At 35.1% G+C, this 18616-nt stretch overlaps 3 protein-coding genes across 3 annotated transcripts in view; 2 read left to right on the forward strand and 1 right to left on the reverse strand.

Moving 5' to 3' along the window:
* Positions 1 to 18616, forward strand: part of LOC101407136 (olfactory receptor 5AP2) — a 508331-nt gene that overhangs the window by 246983 nt on the left and 242732 nt on the right. The window lies entirely within an intron of this gene.
* On the reverse strand, positions 2172 to 3317 carry LOC101393531 (olfactory receptor 5T9-like). The gene is given in 2 exon segments (XM_004443927.3): positions 2172 to 2380; positions 2383 to 3317. Coding segments are annotated over 2 exon segments (948 nt in total). The 5' UTR covers positions 3122 to 3317.
* LOC101400236 (olfactory receptor 5T2-like) lies at positions 9203 to 17379 on the forward strand. The gene is made up of 2 exons (XM_004443843.3): positions 9203 to 9225; positions 16395 to 17379. Exons 1-2 carry the CDS (start codon positions 9203 to 9205, stop codon positions 17377 to 17379), a joined length of 1008 nt encoding a protein of 335 aa, XP_004443900.2.

The raw sequence follows: 18616 nt of genomic DNA on the forward strand, positions 1-18616 counted from the left end.
GAGGACAGGTGGCATCTTCAAGGGCATCACAGAGGGGTAGAAGTTAAATAAAACCAGAACCCAAGCTGAGTCAGAACCAGGCCTGTAGGGAAACCCGTAAAGATGGCTGGGGCTTTGTTGTGGGAAGAGCCCAATCTGCCAGAGAACTGTGCTCTATTCTCTGAAGTGTGCTTGTCTTTTGTCATCCTTGAGTTTAAGTATAATATTGATAAATGTTAGTGCCTAGTCTCGGTTTTCTGTGAGGAAATAAAGAATGGGTTTAATATCCATGCTCTGGATGAAATCATGAAATAATAAAACGGGGAGAAACACGCTCACTCAAATAGCATGGTAATGACACCAGAAATCTGAACACATTGTCTGAGGTCTCCAAACCACAGGCTGGGATTAGATTGCTGCCAATGCGTAGATCTGAGCATGGAGCAGAGTGTTTGAACTGGAGTCCAAACCAGTGATTGCACGGAAAGTGGTCTGAAATTATGTGAGCTGTAGTTTTGCTATAGATTAGGTGGTATTTGACCAAGCTGGTCAGGTACAATTATAAAGTTACTAATAATTGCAACTATTGAAACTTAAACAATTTGAGTCATATCATATTACGGGAGATCAAAATTGGCCACCTTGAAATATATCCCTTAGCCTTGATTGTTTTCTCTGATGGACATTTAACCTCCCCCACTAACTACTTAAAGGAAGTTAACTCTGGGTATGGACAGACTGGCAGGGTCCTCGCTAAGCCCATTCTTTTCAAAGTTCTGTTTACCAAATATTTACATTTGTAAAGGTATCTCCCTCTCTGTATTAGGAAGGGGGGATGGCCTTATCTGTGAAAACTCTTACCAGTAGGGAAGGAGAGGACTCAAATCTACATAGTCTTGATTACTGTGATTTCTGTCATTCCAGCCACATTCTCTACAGGTGGCCCCATAAAGAATTGTCTGTCAAACATTTACATTTCCCTCTCCATGTGAAATGTCTTCTTCCCCTCTGAAATCCCAAGCCTCCATCCCCATCATCCTCCTTTGTCTTTAGCTGAAGATGGTATTTAAGATGAGAATCATCGCTATTGTGTTGAGAAACTCAGTTTCCCTGGTTTCTCCCAGCTACACATGTTATTAAACTTGGTATTATTTTCTCCTGCTAACCTATCTTTTAATTATTTGGCAAGCCATAAGAAACTTAAGGGAAAGGGTGGAGGGGGATTATCCCTCTTCGCCGACAATATGAAAGTTAATATTATACATTTTAAAGTAGAGATTATGTGCATACGTGACTCTGTGTGTATATATAAACATGTAATATATACCAATATTCATATGTTAAAATCCTAACCCATGTACCTCAGAATGTGACTGTGTTTGGCAGTACTGTCTTTGTGGAGACGATTAACTTAAAATGAGATCTTTTAGGGTAGACTCTAAGTCAATATGACTGGATACCTTATAAGAAGAGTTAGAACAAAGAAACACATGGAAGAATGACTATCCGAAGACAGGAGAAGATTGCTTTCTTCAAGCCACGGAGAAAGGCCTCAGAAAAAAAGAACCCTGCCATCACCTTGATCTCTGACTCCTAGATTCTAACCCATGTACCTCAGAATGTGACTGTGTTTGGCAGTACTGTCTTTGTGGAGACGATTAACTTAAAATGAGATCTTTTAGGGTGGACCCTAATTCAATATGACTGGAGTCCTTATAAGAAGAGTTAGAACAAAGAAACACATGGAAGAATGACAATCCAAAGACAGAAGAAGATTGCTTTCTTCAAGCCATGGAGAAAGGCCTCAGAAAAACACAACCCTGCCATCACCTTGATCTCTGACTCCTAGATTCTAGAATAGTGAGAAATAAATTTCTGTTGTTTAAGCCACCTCTCTGTAATTTGTTATGGCAGCCCTAACAAAATAACACAATCTGTATCAGCATATATGTACATATGTGTGTATATGTACATGTGTGCATATCTGAGAGTGAATTAAGTAAGAAGAGAAGAGATGACACCATTTTTCTGCAAGTGTGGAAACTGCACAGGAGGAGGTGTGACTGTGATCTTTATCTAAAGATGTGTAAGAAGAATAGAAAGACACCAATAAGCTAACACAAAACATTTTTATCATAACTTCTTGATATGGAGGTAACAAGCATCGTTTTTAATTGGTTTCAATTTAATGGTTAGTGTGAAAAATCAACTTTATTCCTACATCTGTTTTTACCAAACACTCGTTTCATTGCCTCTTTTACATCTTTGTTCCTTAAACTGTAGATGATGGGATTCAGCATGGGAATCACAATGGTGTAAAATGTTGACACTATCATGTCATGGTCCAAAGAGTAGCTAGAACTTGGTCTCACATACATGAAGAGGATTGTTCCATGGTAACTGACACTCCAGTTAGATGAGAACCACACGTAGAAAAGACTTTTCGTCTCCCTTCAGCAGAATGAATCTTTAGAATCGTGACCAGAATGAGACCATAAGAGATCAGGACAATCAGGATAGTGACTATCTCAATAGAGCCCACAAAGTAGAAGAGTAGAAGCTGGTTTGCATGAGTGTCAGAACAAGAAATAGCGAGGAGAGGAGGGATGTCACAAAAAACATGTCTAATTTCATTGGATGCACAAAAAGATAAGCTAAATGTGGCTCCTGTGTGTACAGAAGCATGTAAAACGCCACAAAGATAGGAAGCAATGATGAGTGGCACATAGACCCTGGGTGACATGCTAACTGAATACAGCAGAGGGTTGTAGATTGCTACATAGCGATCATATGCCATTGCAGCCAAGAGAAAGCATTCTGTGGTCCCAAAAGTAACAAACAGAAGCATCTGGGCTGCACATCCAGGGAGTAAAATGGCTTTATTCTCTGACAGGAAATTGACCAACATTTTTGGGGTCACAACTGAGGAATAGCAGGCATCCAAGAATGATAACACACTCAGAAAATAGTACATAGTGTTGTGCAGCCGGGAATCCCCAGTGACCAATACAACCAGTCCCAAATTTCCTATCAGAGTAAAAAGATAGATTGCTAGAAAGAGCAAAAATAGGAAGACTTGCACCTCAGAATCATCTGTGAAGCCCATCAATATAAACATGGTGACTTCAGTCATATTTTTCATCTGAATCCTGTATAAATCTAAATTTCACGTAAACCATGACACTTCGGTTTTTATTTAATAGATTTTAAGGCAATATTTTTGAAAATAGAACCCACCCTATTATATCCTCTTGTTTGTTTCTTGGAAGGGCGTATTGAAATCCTTGGCCGTGACGCAATAGGTGGTGATGAAGAAATTGGATCCAAGAGACTGCATCACCCTGCTAAATTAAAGAAGTATTTTATTAAGGGTTGACTAAATTTGCCATGGTAAAAACAAGCCAATTTATGCGGTTTAATTTCCTTTTTATTTTCTCTTAAATGTACTACCATTTGGTTTCATACTGCATTGTTAAAATTCACCAAGATGGGGGCTGGCTTGGTGGCACATGCTGTTAAGTGCACGTGCACGTGCTCCACTGTGGAGGCCCGGGGATTGCAGGTTCGGATCCCAGGCACGCACCACGCAATGCTTGTCTTGCCATGCTGTTGCGGCGGCCCCTATAAAATAGAGGAAGATGGGCACAGATGTTAGCTCAGGGCCAAACTTCCTTGGCAAAAAAAAAAGGAGGATCAGCATCCGATGTTAGCTCAGGGCTGATGTCCCTCAAAAAAAAAAATTCAGCAAGATGAATGAATATAGGAATTTTTAAACACAAAAAAATTACCGTAGAAAGTACACATCTGACTGCAAATACTAGATTTTCTGCAGTGTGCATTATATGCTTTTCCTTAATGTTCAGCATTATTAAAATGGGAGGAACCATAATTATATCACAAAATTGGGTTGTATTTAAATGAGAAAAACAATGCAAAAATTATTTAATTTTAAAATGTTCCCAGATGACTAAAAAATGTGATGTTAGGTTTACATTTTGGCTTGTTGTGTGAGGTACCCTTTTCTGACCAAATCATCGAATGTTGGCTCAGGGCTAATCTCCCTCAAAAAAATAAATTTCACCAAGATGAATGAATATAGGAATTTTTAAATGCAAAAAAATTACAGTAGAAAGTACACATCTGAGTACAAATCTAGATTTTGTGCAGTGTGCATTAAAGGCCTTTCCTTAATGTTCAAATTATTAAAATGAGAGGAACCATAATTATATCACAAAATTGAGTTGTATTTAAATGTTAGAGAAAAACAATGTAAAAATTATTTAATTTTAAAATGTTTCCAGATGACTGAAAAATGGGATGTTAGGTTTACATTTTGGCTTATTGTGCAAGGTACACTTTTCTGACCAAACCATCATATAGCCTCTATCTGGACTGAAGGCTTCATGATTGAAACAAAATTAATATTGCATCTACCGTGTTTAAGAGCAAGATTTCAACACTGGGATTCTTGTTTTTCCTTCAGTGTGTCATAGACCAAATTGTATTTAAAGGAGTGAAAAATCTGCATGGACAGGGACATAGAAATGATTTATATTCATGACATGAAACACAGTACATTTTTGTCATTTTGGGCTGTCCACACATCAAGAAGGAGTAAAAAGTTTAGCTTAAAACTATTCTTAGAAGAATAAGAAAGCTACAGGTTGTTATTTTCCCAGGAATGTCTTCCCAGATCCATGTGGAAGATTTTTTTAATACAGATAATAAATAGCTTTTTAAATGTGGAGATACTAATCGCCCCCCAAAATGGCTTATTTAATCCTTAGAGAATTCTAGACTAAAAAAATATAATTAAGCTAAATTTTGACTTCTGTGTAAACACAGACAACTCATACATTAATCTTGACAACATACACACACATTTGTCTTCTAATAAATTCCAGTTTAGTTTGAAAGGTCACATTAACAAAAATAACATAAAATTATCAGTTAATAATATAAATACATATTAATCTATTGTTTGAGCATCACAAAAAATTCATTTCCGTTTAAAAAATTCCTTATTCTCTCTCTTTGTTCCTCAATTTCTTTTTCTCTGTCTGTCTAGACTCCATGGATTATATACAAAAATATTAATGAAAGAGAGTCAGGGACAAAATAAGAACTAAGCAGATAGGAAGAAACACAGTGAAAACAAAAAAAAAAACCATGAAAGCAAATTTTGAAAAATGTACCATTAGGTGGTCAACTAAAGGAATCCATTACAAAATACATGTTTACTGTTACACAGGTGAAATTTCAGTGACAAAACGACTCTAACCTTTATTTAACTGATGTTTCTGAGATAATACAATTGTAGAAGATTAAGAACATTATAATTGGACTCTAAAATCCTGTATTAAAATCTCTGACATGGTACCTAGTGACAGTGTAACCTTGGAAAAGTAACTTTATCCTTCAAAACCAAAGAATAACTAAGATTGACCAAATTTTCAGGTATATCTTGTTGAACTGTATGAACAATGCGTGACTGCAGAATGCTTATATATGGGAAGCATTAAAATATGTTATATAAAATTAAAGTGTATTATTTATATAGGAAGGATGCAAACATATGCAATATGACTTCCAAATTTTATTTAACTACAAAATATTTATACGGAGTTATAAAATCAATTTTTCATCAAAGTATTGAGCAATGGATGGGCACCAAACCAGGAGCTAAGTGTTTCTTCTTTTAGTTGTATATTTGTTTGTTATATGACACTTAAGATATATGAAAATATCTTTCTCATGAGATTAAACCCAGTGAATCTCAATATTCTATGGTATCAGGCACCTTAAAAATACATCTCTGTCATTGCATTCTGACTTTGGGCATGACAAGAAAATAATAGCATGTTTGCTTAAATTCCCTGGATAATTTTGTATGTAATAATTTTCTCATAACTCCTGTTTTCTCTGATTTTATCTGTAGTATAAGACAGTAATCTATGAATGAAGATATGTTTTATTCCCAGTCTTGTCCCATTAGAGCAATTATTCCCTTCACTCTAGGGAATTGAGGAAGGATAGACAAAAAGTATGGGATTTATTTACTTCATCCAAGGTGATCTTCAAATAGGTGTTTTTGTTAACTAATATGTAAGAAAATTAGAATTGATTATATTTATGTCTGATTTACTTCTCTTTAAGAGATACAGGCTAGAAAGACAAAAATATAGATGTTGAATTTTTAACAAAACATAACCATTCTGGAAAACTAAAATCAAATCAGTTCCTCAACTCTGATACATTAAGAAAACATGAAGTACCAGACATCCTTGAGAACACTACCACAAGCACTAAGCTTGAGAAGAAGGAAAGCTAAGACAGAAGCTACCACATGTTGTTAAGTGGCTACTAAAGGGTAGAAGTTTTGCACACATTCTCTTATGTAATCTACACAGCAGCCTGCAAGCTAAATCACTCACTGTCCTATAGACGAGAAAAATGAGAACAGGCCTGAGCTATATAACTTTATCAAGATCACACAGCAATTTACTAGCAGAACCAGGATTCAAGTCTAGGTTTCTCTGTCTCCAAATTTTACCTTATTTCCTCTTGACCATATTGCAGCCTCATTGTGATATGCCATGATTCTGGAAGTGTTATCCCCTAGAAACAACACAAAATACCATCGTCATGTATTTGAATTCTTTTATAAAGCCGCAAGCTTAAGCAGAACATGACATTAAAAAAAAAAACAAAAAACTGAAGTGGCTTTTAGATCAATTAGCTAACTAGTAAAATATATTTAAAATTAATTTATATCCCACCATGACAAAGATAAAATTATGATGCCAAAATGGTATATACTCAATGTTTGGTTAATAGTTAATTTTTTCTCCGTTTAATAATTTTCCTAATTTGAAATATAGCCTCTTATGTCTACTGCCTCTATTCTGACTGTTATCTTCTGTCAAGCAAATTAAATCAAGTTTCTAACTTACAAATATATTAACCCAAATCTGTAAAGAGTCTTTTCTATTATCCCTGCTATGTTCCCTGGAATTCTGTCAATTTTTAATTCAACTCTGAGTTAACTAGAAATTTCTATCCCAGATTTAAATATTAAAACATATAATCTAGTTTGAGATTCAAGGTTATCACTTTCGAAATATTTTGTAAGTGATGAAAAACCTTTCTTTTTACCTGTGAAAATGAATTGCTCACTCAGTTAAGGTGTGCTATGAATACTAAGCATCTGGACCCTTGTCTCAGCTTCTTAAGCTCTCCACAAAGTCCACAGGGATGCTTCAGGGAGAAAACAAAATAATTCTCTGCTGGGACAGAAAAGTAACAAGATGATTTTGTTTTTTTTTTTTCTTTTCTGTAGTAAACAAGAGAATGGTTCTGGAGCAATGAACTACGTGATAAAAATGATTACATGAATGCACTCTGGCCTCTAGTATAAAATGTGTGTTCACTGGAAAAAGAATCTCATGATACAGAACATAGACCTAGCTGTGATACTAAATAGATATGTGCCATTGGGCTGATGACTTAAATTCCTTGTAATTCAATTTCCTCTTCAGGGGAAAATAACCTGTTTACTTCTCTTAAAATCCTGTAAACCCTTAGATAATGAAACAATGTGAGGGCATAAGCTATGACAGAATTCACAACCATTTAATAAACATTACTATACTTATTTAACTTTTAGTGTGCTATACTTCTGAGTGGTATGAGAGATACATTTAAGTTCATTGAGTATTTAATAGAGGAGATAAGATAAAACACATGGATGGGAAGTATTGACAGCAGAGATGGGACAGTATAGAGGTAACTGAAATATTCTGTGTAATAGAACATTAGAATATTAGAGATCTGGCAGAGATAAAGGTCAAAATTTGAGTTGTACGGGGTCTTGTCCTTTCTTGGTGACCCTATATAGTAATCTATAGACTAGTACTAGGCTATGTACTTAAAGAAATTCTTCAAAAAATTATGAAAAATACATAGATGCTTCAGCTCTACACCCAGATATTCTAAATTAGTTGATAGGTAATGTTGGCCATGGAATCTGAAAATTTTTTTTTTTAAAGATTTTATTTATTTATTTATTTATTTTCCCCACAAAGCCCCAGTAGATAGTTGTATGTCATAGCTGTACATCCTTCTAGTTGCTGTATGTGGGACGCGGCCCCAGAATGGCCGGAGAAGCAGTGCAACAGTGCGTTCCCAGGATCTGAACCCGGGCCGCCAGCAGCGGAGTGCGCGCACCTAACCGCTAAGCCACCGGGCCAGCCCTGGAATCTGAATTTTAAAAGAAAGAAGGGGGCCGGCCCCGTGGCTTAGTGGTTAAGTGCGCACGCTCCGCTACTGGCAACCCGGGTTCGGATCCCGGGCGTGCACCAACGCACTGCTTCTCCGGCCATGCTGAGGCTGTGTCCCACATACAGCAACTAGAAGGATGTGCAGCTATGACACACAGCTATCTACTGGGGCTTTGGGGGAAAAATAAATAAATAAAAATTAAAAAAATAAATAAATAAAAAAATAAAAGAAAGAAGGAAGGAAAGAAAGAAAGAAAGACAGATGATGCTGATAAACAGCAAAATTGTGAACAAAGGATCCATTAATTAAATACAATCTCAAATTATCTGTATATTCAATGCAACCCTAGTTAAAATTAAATAAGCATTTTTTGTAGAAATTGACAAAGTAATTCTGCAATTTACAAAAAAAGCAAAGGAACTAAGATAGTCAAAGAAATTTTGAAAAAGAAGAACAAAGTAGGACCTACATAATTTGATTTCAAGATTTAACACAAAGCTAAAATAATCAAGAGAGTGTGGCGTTGGTGAAAAGATAGACATCTTGATCAATGAAATAGAATAGACTCTTCAGCAGTAGAGTCACACAATATAGTCAATTGATTTGTGACAAAGTTGCTAAGGAAAATCCGTGGAAGACGGATAGTTTTGTTTTGTTTTTTTTAATGATGCTGAATATGTTGAGTAGCCTGAAACCACAAAAAAGAGACATGGACTCATTCTTTGCATCATATATAAAAGTTGTCTAAAAATTAATCTTAGACCTTAATATAAAACCTAATACTCTAACATTTCTGGAGAAAAAAATATAACATTTGTGTTACCATGGGTGAGTCACTAATTTTTGTACAAAACAGAAAATGCAACGAGCCATTGGAGCAAAAAATAATAAATTGTACTTCATTACATTTAAAATCTGCTTTGTGAAAGACACTGTTGAAGGAATGAACAGACAAACCACAGACTTGTACAAAATATTTGCTAAAGAGCTATTTAATAAAGAACATGAATGTAGAATATATAAAGAACTCCAAAAACTCAACAATATGAAAACAAAAGAAAATATAAACAATAAAAAATGGAAACAAACTTGAACAGACACTTCAACAGAGAAGATACACAGATTGCAACTAAGCACATTAAAAAAATGTTCGACACCGTTTGCAATTAGTGAAGTACAATTTAAAACCACAATCTGATCCCATGCATCAGAATGACTGCAGTTTTAAAAGTATAATAATAAATGACAATACAAAGTGCTCACGAGAGTGCAGAACAACTGGAGCTCTCATCTCTCGCTGGTAGGAAAACAAAATAGCGCAGCTGACCCAGCAATAACACACTGTGTCATTGCCCCAGATAAAAGGAAGCATACATCTACACAAGAACCTGTATGCCAGTATTTATAACAGCTCCACTCCCTATATTCTAAAACTAAAAGTAATGCAACAATCCTTCAACTGCTGAGTGGATAGACTAACTGTGGTACATCTTTACGATGGAACTATTCAGCAATTAATAAGAACAAATGCTGGTATTTTCAACTACAAAGATGGATCTCAAATACATCCTAAGTGGAAGAAGGCAAACTCAAAAGCTCACCTGCAATGTAATTCCACCTATATCACATTCTGGATGAGGCGGAATTGTAACAATGGAGAACACATCTGACACATCTGTTGTTGCCAGAGCTGGAGGTAAGGGAGGTGACAGACTACAAAGCGATGAGAGGGGGTTTTTCTTAGGGTAACAGAAATGTTTTATAATATGATTGTGGTTGAACAATTGTATGTGTCTACTAAAATTCACATACTGGTACCTATAGATGGTAGATTTTCTGTATTTATATTAAAATCCAATAGCCCTGACTTTAAAAAACTATTACCTAAATTAATCTCTGCTTCAGAATAGGGTGACCTTTGCAGGGGAGATAGCGATTAGAAGACAGAATGAGGGAGGCTCTGAGTGCCGCCAAGGTTCTACTTCTTAGTCTGGATTTTGTTTACAGGGTTCTGTTCAGTTGAAAATTCATCAAGATGTACAATTATGAAATATGTGCTTTTCTTTATGTATATTTTCTTCAATAAAATTAAAAAGGAATCAAATCTTATTTCGTTTTGACTTCTGATACACTCTGTAAGCCCCTGTTACTTCGATGTTCTTTTTATCAGTCTGTCCTTTTGCTGATAGACTTATTAATGAGATAGTTATAAAGTATTGCCATGTGTTAATTTTATGTTTGTATAAGTTGTTTTTAACATTTTGAAAATTGTTTGATACTTTTAGGTGTGTCAGTTTCTATGAAATCTTAATTTTCTTTCTTTACTTGAAATTGATTTGTTTTCGTATCTCTCTATATTCTCTTTCCTTAAGTATACTTCCTATAGTGACTACTCACTCTTGTATTTTACTAAATTACTCTTGATTTCTGAATTTTTATTTTATTTCTATTTTTTGGTTTATTATTTTGAGTTCTCTGAATCATCTTTTCACATCCTCCTGATGTCTAGTCAGCTCATTTCTGACATTTGATTTTCTTGAAGATTTAGTCATTTAAAAATTTTTTAATTTATGTGGTTTTAAAATATATTTAATACATTCGTTTGATTGCTTTATGGCCTTATTTTATGCACTAATTCTAATAATATTTGGAACATTATTTGGTTATTTTTTTGCAATTTAAACATCATGCAATGGAGTCCAATAGTAATCTTTTTGTTCATTCCATGTGTAAATATGATGGGGATTTTCACTATCAGAAGGAGGTACATATGTAGCTGGAGATATATCAAGGTTGCTTTTCCAGTTTCATGCTCAAGGAATCACTCTCATGTTGTTTTGATGGCCTTAAAATATGATCCACTAGCTACTTTAACTCTCAGAGCTAAGCTTGACTCAAGAGTACTTTTTACCTGCTGTTTCCTGTGTCTAAACAGATCCTGCCTTCCAAAGAGGACTCTGCACCTAGACATTATATGTCGCTATAACAGTACTTTCTGAGTCCTACACGTTCCAGAAACCCCCTCCCTGTTGAAACTGTCCTTCCTAGTGTATCTGCCCTACTCCTCTGACATTCTTCTCAGCATTTTCTTCCTCTAGGTGAAGCCCTGTTTTTCAGGGGACTACATGCTGCATATTTCTGAGATCCTCAGTGACCCATAGCACCATCTCAGTCTCTCACAGTCCCTGTGACATTCTGATGGAGTCTGGGTGGGGGTAGGGAGCATCTGGAAAATTGAAGAAAAATTAAACTTCTACTGGGCCTCCCTTTTCTACCAACGTTAAATTTCTCTATTTTGGTCCTAGGCGTGTGTGTGTGTGTTTATTGTGTGTGTGTATATCCATCTATCAGTCAATTGATTGATAGATATTTTTCATTTAATCTCAGCTGTCTTCAGGATTCACAAAATTACACGATTTATAAAGTCCTACAGAGCTTTAAACTTTTGATGAGTCCCCCATGTTTCTGGGGCCTTTTTGGACTTTTCTAATTACCTTGAATAATAATCTTCCAATAAACTCAAAATGTATACTTTATTCACTTAAACCACACATTTTATAATTTGAATAGAGTAAAAGTGTAATGAATTTGATTGACTATAAATCCATTCTGCTAGATTCTGCAAGAGATATATCATGGTTTTACATTATTATAGTTTGCCATACTTACTGACTTGTTGCAATATAAAATGGCTTATATTACCAGAATGAGGACATCGATTCTCAGAAAAGTTAGTGCTAACCCAGTGTCAGAGCCATGATGTAAAAGTATCTCTCATATCCTAAGATTTCTTATGTAGTGTCAAAACACATATTTTTTCTTAAGGCATCATTTTAAACCAGAGGCCAAACAACTTTATTCATTTTATAAATATCAACATGTAGTACAGTATTCCAGAAACATTTACTTCTTTATTATTGAGTAAATCATCATGTTGATATTTTGAACCAGAAGATAATTGGGGCATATTCCCCTTTGGGCATCTCCTTTGGGTTTTATCAAGAGCTGAGTAGGTGAATATAAACAATTTAAATTAGTCATACTCATAGTATATCTAAACCTGCCTTTGCCGTTCCACAGGTAAGAGAAAATTTCAGATCATTGTCGGAATATTTTAGGACATGGGACCTAAATATCAAGGTCAAATGTGTCATGAAATCCTCAGTACTAACCCCTTTAGTTGTTGCCCATTGCGTAGGTGAATAGAATGTATCCATCACAATCTGATTTATGCAGAGTCTAAGAATTGAAAAACAATACTTCCTGGGATAAAACAAAGAAAATAGAAAACATCAAATGTATGTTTGTAGAAGTAAGGAGAATGCACCAAACAGAGTGTATGTTTTCATTTTTCTGATGGAAGAAGACAGAGCAGTTCAAAGTAAAACAATCAGGATATTTATCAGTAGAGGGCAAGACAATATTTGACCAATTCAACTATCTGGGGGCTTATATTTGGTATAATGAAAAACTAATCAATAATACTTTTAAGTTTATTTTGCTAGCTATGTAATGTAGAAGCAACTTCAGATTACTACTTATTTCATAATGTTTCTAGTCTTAATGGCTTAAAAAATATCCAAATACAACAAAGATTATGTTTTGCTGTATTTTAGTGAGGGGGTGAGGGGGCAAGTCTGTTGCAGGATGAGGCATTATTATAAGAGGCAGTAAAAACTGGTGAAAAGTGCACGCACCATGAGAGAGAACTAGCATTGAATCTCGGCTGTGGCACTTCCTAGCTGTGGGAGTCGCTACAAAGGTGAAGAAAAATAACGTGAGCAGAAGTCCATCCCTACAGCTCCAGAAGTGGCTGTTATCTCTCTCGTCCTTTGCAAACTTAACGTTTCAAAATGGAGCCCAAGATATTTGAAGTACTCTACCTTCTGTTAAAGTTATAGAAGTGGCTTTCCATAAATTCTAAAAGATAATTCTGTATTATTAAATTCTTCAAGAATCGTAGTCATTTTCTCTTTTTAATTCTAAGTCCTTTCAATATGTACTAATGTTGATTTAGTCACGTCCATCTAACAGAAATGACGGTTTCAAGAGAAATTTAATTGAAGTATTTAACATTGTAATTTTTCATTATCTTATTCATCCAATGTAAAATTAATCCCTCTGCAATGTGGCAAATGGAATTGTGGTGATCTGTGTGTGTTTTTGTGTTTTTCGTTTTGTTTTTACATTTACAGATCATGCAATTCACAAAACTCCTTATTCTCTAATCCAGACACTTAAAGAGTGCACAGAGGAAAAATCATAATCACAGTTTAATTCATTAGTTGTAATCTGACAAAAGAATGTTTAAGTGCATATTAATAATCACAAAATATTTATTACATGTAGCTAAAGAATGAAATATCTAGTTCAAGTCTCTGGTTAACTATGTTTTTCAATAATTTAGTTATAATATTAGTGTTGTGGCCCAATATTTGCTAGATTTAAAAGTAAATACATGTGATGACAAAAGTTCCAATTATATGGGCATCTTACATTTATACCAAAAATGGACATATTTAAAGGAAATTGCTTTAAATATTCATTGTTGCACATATTTAATTAGTCTGTTTGCCTGTGTCTTATTGTGTCTGCTCTGTCATTTAAATTTATTGCTATTTGAAAGAGGAGTAAACTTTGGAGGGAAAGTCTAATCTGACAGGTGGCTTTTAATTATGTATTATTAGTATTAGAAACTTTCAGATTCTAAATCCTATGCAATTTTCCTTGTACCAGGTTATCACCGAACTGGTGCCGAGAATTGTACTGGGCTTGTTGACACAATCCATAACCAATCTATAAGTCAAAATTGGGGTGAGTTTTTTATGAGCCAGATCTGAGGACTAGCCCGAGGCCTTCCTTCCCCAAGGAAGGAAGGGCATCAAAGAAGTGGGGTGTACAGAGTGGTTATATACTGTCTTGGAACAAAGAGCATACATCAGATACAATAGGAATGTCCCTTTTACAATAGTCCCAAGCTTGCTTTGCTGGAACAGCAGATTGGTGAATACAGCAAGCTGGTGGTCACAAGATGAGTGGTCACAAGGTGAGCACAGCAGGTCAGCAATTAATCCTTCATTTAGAGAGAGATGCTTATCCTAAAGAAAATGCCCATATGGGGAAGGTTATACCCCTATCTTTAGGGGCATCATTCTTGTCTTTTGGACACTAAATATTTAAAAGCAAATGTACAAGGCACACTCAACAGGTCACATCAGGCCGTTTTGGAAAAACAAGGTCAGGCTGAATTAGTTTTAAATCACATGGCTTCCTCGTATATATGTATACCCTATTGCTTTTCATTTTTTTATCAGGTTTGAACTTTTTCTTGTGACTCCTAATTGCATTAAAACAGAGATTGATTTCACTATATCCATCAAAGTTTGTTTTTTATTTCTTTTATTTTTCTTTTGATCTTGTCTACATAAACTCTTGTGTGAAGCTCCCGTTGGTTGATATTCATGCCATCCGTCCCCATGGCATTTTTAAAATAAGAAAAATATATTGGGGGTTTTCCAATCAATTCATTAAGGATTTTTCTAATTAAATGATATATTTAAAAGCATCTTATAGTATTAGAGCCACTCAAAAATATTCAGTTATTTAGAATAAGTGGTTTGAGCACCCTAATTTGTTTTGTTGTAACTTGTTTCCAATACATAAGAGTCAACTAAATTCTGCCTTCTCTGGTGTCTCATATACGTATTTCTTGTTTTCTCTGCCTTTAATCTTTCCAAAAATTCTGTGAAAATATTTTCTCCTGATATCGTGATTCCTCTAGGGAATCTTGACTTTGTGTTTCCCAGAAGATTGTTGGTCTGTGCTTTCTTCTTCTTCCATCACTATTTCAAATCCAAATGACTTTCTCCTACTGGTGGGTTCCATGTCAATGTATTGAAGCTGGAGCTTGACTTACATTATGGATTTAAATAATAGAGTATTTAATATTATTTGCAGCAGATTATGTGCCCTCAATACTGACTCACATTTTCTATGGGTGTATATATAAAAAATAAAATAAATAGCTGTAACAAATAATTGAATAAAATTTATCCTCCAGCTAGTGTTATATTATATTATATATAATGGAATTTTGAATTCAGGTTCAGCTAACACTGTGACTCCTAATTTGGTTAACCATAGGACTGTGCAGGAATGATTTTTTCTGTACCTTCTAATTTTAATTTTTTGCTATTTATTTACTATTAAATGATTAAATGCTAAGTTTTATGTCTAGAAGCAAAGATTGTTTTTTGTTGTTATATTTTTAATTACTGATCTCTATGATCTTATTTGTTACTTTTAGATAATAGTTACTTGTTATTTCACTGAATCCAAAATATAACAATATATAATCAAGTGTAATACTCTGAAAGAAAAATCATATTTTTTATTTTTTTCTATAATTCTCTCATTTTTAGCACAGAATCTTGAGAAAGTAGAAAAATATAAATCAAGAGTTAGGCTTCCAAAAACAATACTAATGACAAAATATTTACCCCAAAATGATAAAATGATGCTAAGTATTTGAAAAGAAATTAAATGAAACAAAAGCGGTCATATGATTTTGTAATTAATCATGGTCCATCTTAAAAATATCTTAATTAGTTCTTTTCAGAATAACCTAATGGAGTTGGAAAATTTTTAGACAAATTAACTCATAAAATGTTACAGTTTGCTGGAGTGTTAGTCTGTCAAACAAATCTATACAGCACATTCAATATTTGAGGGTATTTTAAAAATAAATTTTAATATAATTTGTCCTTCAATGTTTATTCTATTGTATTGAGATAAACATTAATGTCACAATTACATAAGAAAAATTTTTTTAGCTGTTCACTTTGTGTTTTAATGTGATTTAATAGGAAAACAGCTAATAAAATTCAGTGTTAAATTAACCATTTGACTTGATGGTTTTAGCAATGACATGAGTCGAGCCAGCAAGTGAAAACTCAAATCTTCCATTTGATTCTGTAGTGAGCGGCATCAACCTTTGACTCAGCTTCCTGTTACTGTGTCCTGATATGCTGCTAGGAAATTATGCATTGCCAAGAAATAAATAAGAGGACATAGTTCTCTTTCTCTGAGTCACAATATTATTTATTCTTTTTGTAGTAAATGAATTATAATTTTAGGAATATTTTCAAGTTTGTTCCAAGAGGTGTCAACATGAAGAATGGCACTGAAGTTACTATGTTTGTACTGAAGGGCTTCACAGACAAGTTTGAACTGCAAATCATCTTATTCTCTGTGTTTCTGGCAATTTACGTGTTTACTCTGATGGGAAATTTAGGACTGGCTGTATTGGTCATTGGGGATTCTTGTCTCCACAACCCCATGTACTATATTCTGAGTGTGTTATCATCTGTGGGTGCCGGCCTCTCCTCAGTAGTTACTCCAAATATGTTAGTAGATTTTATGTCAAAGAATATAGCTATTTCATTCCTGGAATGTGCAGCACAGATGTTTCTCGCTGTTACTTTTGGGACCACAGAATGCTTTCTCTTGGCTGCAATGGCATATGATCGCTATGTAGCAATCTACAACCCTCTGCTGTATTCAGTCAACATGTCACCCAGGGTCTATGTGCCACTCATCATTGCTTCCTATGGTGGTGGCATTCTGACTGCTTCAGTTCAAACAGGGGCCACATTTACCCTAACCTTCTGTGCATCTGATGAAATTAGACATGTCTTCTGTGATGTCCCTCCTGTCCTCGCCATTTCTTGTTCCGACACTCACACGAACCAGCTTCTAGTCTCCTACTTTACGGGCATTATTGAGACAGTCACTATCCTGATTGTCCTGGTCTCCTATGGTTTCATTCTGGTGGCCATTCTGAGGATGCATTCTGCTGAAGGGAGACGAAAAGTCTTTTCTACTTGTGGCTCTCATCTAACTGGACTGTCAATTTATTATGGAACAATCTTCTCCACGTATGTGGGAACAAGTTCCAGCTACTCTTCCGACCATGACATGATAGTGTCAATATTTTACACCATTGTGATTCCCAGGCTGAATCACATCATCTACAGTTTAAGGAACAAAGATGTAAAAGAGGCAATGAAAAGAGTGTTTGGTAAAATTGGATGTATTAATAAAATATATTTTTCACACTAACCATTAAATTGAAAGAAATTAAGAATGATGTGCATTGCCTCCATATCAAGTTATGATAAAAATGTTTTATTTTATTAGTGTCTTTCTATTCTTAGACATTTTTAGATAAAAATCATAATTATACCTCCACCTGTGCAGTTTCCACACATGCAGAAAAACTGTGAAGTCTCTTTGGTTCCTACTTATTCTCAGATATACAGACACATACATACACACATACATATACATACATATATGCTGATACTGATTGTGTCATTTTGTTAAGGCTGCTGTAACAAAATATCACAGACTAGTGGCTTAAACAACAGAAATTTATTTCTCACTGTTCTAGAATCTAGAAGTCTGAGATCAAGGTGGAGGCAGGGTTGGTTTCTCCTGAGGCCTTGCTCCTTGGCTTGCAGATGGCAGTCTTCCCCCTGTGTCTTCACCTGTTTTCTTCTCTTTTACTGTGCATGTCCTAATATCTTCTTCTTATAAACATACCAGTGATATAGGATTAGGGCCCACCCTAAAGACCTCATTTTAACTTAATTACTTTCATAAAGACCTTATCTCCAAATATAGTCACATTCTGAGGTACAGGGGTTAGGATTTCAATATACAAATATCAGTGTACATTATATATATATTTACACACACAGAGTCACATATACACATAAATCTTTTCTTTCAAATGTATAGTAGTAACTTTCATCTCAATATGAGTCAAATTGGATAGGATCCCAGGTGGCAATTACAAGTAACTTTATAATTATATCTGACAATCTTGAGTCAATACCACCTAATCAATAATAAAACTAGGCTGACCTATTCCCTTACCCCTTTCCATGGAGTCGTTGGTATCAGACTCCAGTTCAAAGCACTGTGCTCCACGCTCAGATCTATGCACTGGCAGCAATCTAATTACACCCTGTGGTTAGGAGATCTCGGAAAATGTGTTCAGATTCCTGGTGCTGTTACCATGCTGTTTGTGAGGGTGCATTTCTTCCCCTTTTACCATTTCATTATTTCATCCAAAGCGTGGACACTGAACCCATTCTTTATTTCCTCACAGAACACAGAGACTAGGCATTAGCATTTATCAAGATGACACTGAAACTCAAGCATGTGAAAAGACAAGCACACTTCAGAGAATAAGGCACAGGTCTCCGGCAGACTGGGCTCCTCCCACAACAAAGCCCCAGCCGTCTTTATGGGTTTCCCTACAGGGCTGGTCCTGACTCAGCTTGAGCTCTCT

This window comes from Ceratotherium simum, chromosome 34 (assembly GCF_057802395.1).
Source record: "Ceratotherium simum simum isolate JZ-2026a chromosome 34, ASM5780239v1, whole genome shotgun sequence".
NCBI lineage: Eukaryota > Metazoa > Chordata > Mammalia > Perissodactyla > Rhinocerotidae > Ceratotherium > Ceratotherium simum.

Coding starts and splice junctions, on each gene's coding strand:
- LOC101400236 (XM_004443843.3), top strand. CDS start 9,203: ATGAACAGACAAACCACAGACTT. Junction 9,226..16,394: donor AACAGACAAACCACAGACTT/GTACAAAATATT, acceptor TTATAATTTTAG/GAATATTTTCAAGTTTGTTC.